The 4,073-nt window shown below is 41.5% G+C and overlaps 1 protein-coding gene across 1 annotated transcript in view; it reads right to left on the bottom strand.

Moving 5' to 3' along the window:
* SPPL3 (signal peptide peptidase like 3) overlaps window positions 1-4,073 on the bottom strand; it is a 173,979-nt gene that overhangs the window by 21,647 nt on the left and 148,259 nt on the right. Inside the window, exons 3-5 of the mRNA XM_011964462.1 lie at window positions 2,862-2,981; window positions 2,042-2,120; window positions 1,013-1,125 (exon numbers count right to left, since the gene is read on the bottom strand). Of these exons, the coding sequence (XP_011819852.1) occupies window positions 1,013-1,125; window positions 2,042-2,120; window positions 2,862-2,981 (312 nt within the window). The remainder of the gene's footprint in view (window positions 1-1,012; window positions 1,126-2,041; window positions 2,121-2,861; window positions 2,982-4,073) is intronic.

Consider the following 4,073-nt stretch of genomic DNA (forward strand, 5'->3'; position numbering starts at 1 on the left):
CCCAGGCTGGAGTGCAGTGGTGCGATCTTGGCTCTGCCTCCTGGGTTCATGCCATTCTCCTGCCTCAGCCTCCCAAGGAGCTGAGACTACAGGCACCCGCCACCACGCCTGGCTAATTTTTTGTATTTTTAGTAGAGACGGGGTCTCATCATGTTAACCAGGATGGTCTCGATCTCCTGACCTCATGATCCACCTGCCTCAGCCTCCCAAAGTGCTGGGAATACTGGCATGAGCCACTGGGCCCGGCCCTTACTGTTACTTTTTAAAGAGACAGGGTCTCACTCTGTTGCTGAGCCCGGAGTGCAGTAGCATGATCATAGCTCACTGTAATCTTGAACTCCTGGGCTCAAGGGATCCTCCCACCTCAGCCTCCCAAGTAGCTGGGACTATAGGTGCACCATGCCCAGAAGATTTTTATTTTTGTAGAAATGGGATCCTGCTATGTTGTCCAGACTGGTCTTGGTCTCAAGTGATACTCCTGCCTCAGACTCCCAATGTGCTGGGATTACAGGCATTAGCCACTGGGCCAAGCCTCCATTTATATAAGAAAGCACAGTCTGCACATTGTACATTAATATTCAAAGAGGCATCATTCATAATAGCCTAAAAAGTGGAAATAATCAGTAAATGAATAAATAAAATTAGTGTATCCATATAATGGAACAGTATTCAGCCATAAAAAGTGCTGATACAGGTTACAGCATAGATGAACCTTGAAAACATGCTACGTGAAACAAGTCAGACACAAAAGGCCACATAATGTATGATTCCATTTATGGAAAATGTCCAGAATGGAGAAATCCATAGAAACAAAGTAGAGACTAGTGGATACCTGGGGTTGGGGTGGGGTGGTGGGTAAGGGGAACGACTGCTCATTGGTTTTGGCGGGGGTGGGTGTGAAAATGCTCTAAAAGTTGATTGTAGTGACAGCTGTACATCTCTGTGAATATCCTCAAGTATCTATAAAACTCTATAAAGGAAAATTACAATTTGTCGCACATTAGTCACTTACCATCCATGAGAAGCCAATGGCCAGTGAGAACCCAGATGAGGACGAGCATGACAGACAGAGAGAATGACAGCAACTCAGCAGCAGTGAAACGTCCACAGCAACCAAAGGAAATCCTGGAAAACACACAACGCTTATTGGACAGTGGGCACACTTTATTCAATAACCAAACTCTCCTTTGGTATTTCATGATCAGAGTTCACGATGGCTGGATTAGAATAGCAGACAATACCAAGATAGCTTGAAATCCAAAATACTCAATCCTTTTTTTGAGAAACCTATGGAAAACTCACAGGAATATACTTCTGCACCATCTGAAAATGTCTTTTTGGGACCAATTATCAACAGTGGCATTTAGAGTTTGAAGTGACAATATCGACCTCTGGAAAAGGTAGTAAGTATGGAGGAAATTATATTCTCATGAGGAAAACAAAATGAAGAAATGCCAACAATTCAACGCATTTACCAAAGATGGTATTACTCTATTTAGAAGATGGTAAATCTTTTTGTTATCACTAATTCCTGGGAACATCAGCTGCCACCAGTGACTGGTTTCCTAAGTGCGTTCAGCATCTCCATTAGCACAGAATTTTGTTTCTGTGCAGCAATGAGTTTGAGTTAAAGTGTGAATACTAGGATTAAATGCAAGTAGGTAGCATATCCAGGCCACCGAAGACCAAAGGCAAAGAAGAATGTTTGAGTTCAACCAGTATTCTCATATTTCATCAACTCACAGTAAAGGAATGAAAGCACTGTTTCAAAAGAAAACTGCTCATCTTTCAAAGATCTAAGTAGGAAGCACATTACAATGACTCAGACTTCCTAAGTTTTGTTTGTATTTCCTCTGACATGAGAAGGTACAAAAGGAAGTACTAGCTTGTGGTTTTAAAGATCAAATGTCTCACTTCCCGGTCTTCTGGCATTTCTGTGCTCCAGCCAATACCAGAAATTGAGACTCCTAATAATGCTATCAAAAAAGACAGAAAAATATATACAAGTTTATAATTTAAGAGGAAAGTCCCAATTCCTTACTTGTTCTGAGGTGAGCAGGGTCTTGTTAAATACTGGCACATCGGGAGGAGAAGAAAAGCAAAAGCTATCGTTGCAAGAACTAGAGAAAGAAAAGGGATAATTTTTTTAAACAACTAGAAGAAAAATGGCATGACTTACAGAAATTTCATTCCCCAAAACACTAGACAAGTGGATACAGTTAATTGACTAGAGAAGAAAAATATCTTCCTTTAATACTGAACAAAAAACCTCTTCAATAAAAAAAGTACCTGATTTGAAGTAGGGGAAAGCATAGGTAAGTTTTCTAAAAGATAAACAGCAGCAGGCCATGGGATGACCTCCTAACAAGTCTTGTAGCATTTTGCTGATGATTTTTTTTTTTTTTTAACATTTCCATCAATGCTTAGCTTGAAAACACATCAAAGAGCTGACAGTCCAATCACTTTGATTAGCTATCCAGGTTTCTACCTGCAAGAACGTGGGTAGAGGCTGACAATGACCTTTATGCCAAGCTCAACCGTCTGGTAAACTACTAGTAATCTAGAAAAGGCGCCACAGCCAAAGCAGAGCAATATCGCTCTGGTGTGATAAAATTCCTGCATTTTCACATCTCCAGCCTTTCTTTGAAATTGTGTGGGCAGGTCTCAACAGATGATGTGGATCAAGTGGTTCAAGGAGGAGTTGGGGAAGGGCGGCACGGTTGAGAGGTAAGAGATGAAGCCAAGATTTATGAAGAAAAACTTACATGACATGGTATATAAATCTTAATTTTTGAACAGTGATAAAGGTGAAAAATTTTCCTTTTAGTATGTTAAGACTAGACAGAGAAACTCATATTTACCTGCCGTACATATTGTAAAAACTACTTGAACTGAGTCAAAGAAGAAGAACATTACTAAAAGAGAGACAGATGCTCCAATCGGAAGGAACAGAGCCTGGGTAGAGTCAATTGTTTGGATGCCTGAAAGAGAAAAACAGACAGATTAATAACTTATTATGCAACAGGCACTGTGCCTATGTACTTCATATACATTAACTTGCAAAAATGCAGACAGTTCTAGGGATTATATGTAAAACATGGATTATCCAGGCCCTACCAGTCTTTCTTTCCTAATGAGATTATGAGCTCCTTGTTCTCTTCATGGTGCTTTCATTACAGTAGACGCTCAAGAATATTTGTTGAAGTGAACTACTACCTCCTGGTGTTAACCATCTGGATGACAGGATCCAAACCACCACCAAGAACAAAAAAGAGGTAGTAAAAACCCAGATTAGTCAATTTGAGTAAATCTGTGGTCTTGCACATAGGTTTGGTAAAAGAAGTGGTTTAAACCCATTGACTAAAAGGACTTCTCATCACCTGTGGGTTTAATGTACTCATTTTCACGCTTTCCAATTGTTGCTAATAGTTGAGAACTGACTTGGCTGATAGGGGGAGAGGAGGACAACAAGCCATAGCTGAAAACAGCAAATGAGAAAAATTTTATTTGGCCAGATGTGGTAGCTTAAGCCTGTAATCCCAGGATTTTGGGAGGCTGAAGTGGAAGGATGGCTTGGGACCAGGAGTTTAAGACCAGCCTGGGCAACACAGTGAGACCCCCGTACCTATCTATTCAATATTTACCGAAAAAAAAAAAAAATTTTTATGGGAACATTTTAAGGTACCAGAATAGGAGATGAATGGGGGAAAATAATCTCTTGGGCTAGAGTAGGATTTAGCAAAGGGGTTCTCAAATTCTTGGCTTCCCATTAGTTTTTAAAAAATCACAGGCCGGGCGCGATGGCTCATGCCTGTAATCCTAGTACTTTGGGAGGCCCGAGGCAGGCAGATCACGGGGTCAGGAGATTAAGACCATCCTGTGAATGGTGAAACCCTGTCTCTACTAAAAATACAAAAAATTAGCTGGGCGTGGTGGTGGGTGCCTGTAGTCTCAGCTACTTGGGAGGCTGAGGTGGGAGAATGGCGTGAACCTGGGAGGCGGAGCTTGCAGTGAGCCGAGATCGCGCCACTGCACTCCAGCCTGGATGACAGAGCGAGACTCCGTCTCCAGGG

Source organism: Mandrillus leucophaeus, unplaced genomic scaffold (genome assembly GCF_000951045.1).
Source record: "Mandrillus leucophaeus isolate KB7577 unplaced genomic scaffold, Mleu.le_1.0 Scaffold7, whole genome shotgun sequence".
Taxonomy (NCBI): Eukaryota; Metazoa; Chordata; class Mammalia; order Primates; family Cercopithecidae; genus Mandrillus; species Mandrillus leucophaeus.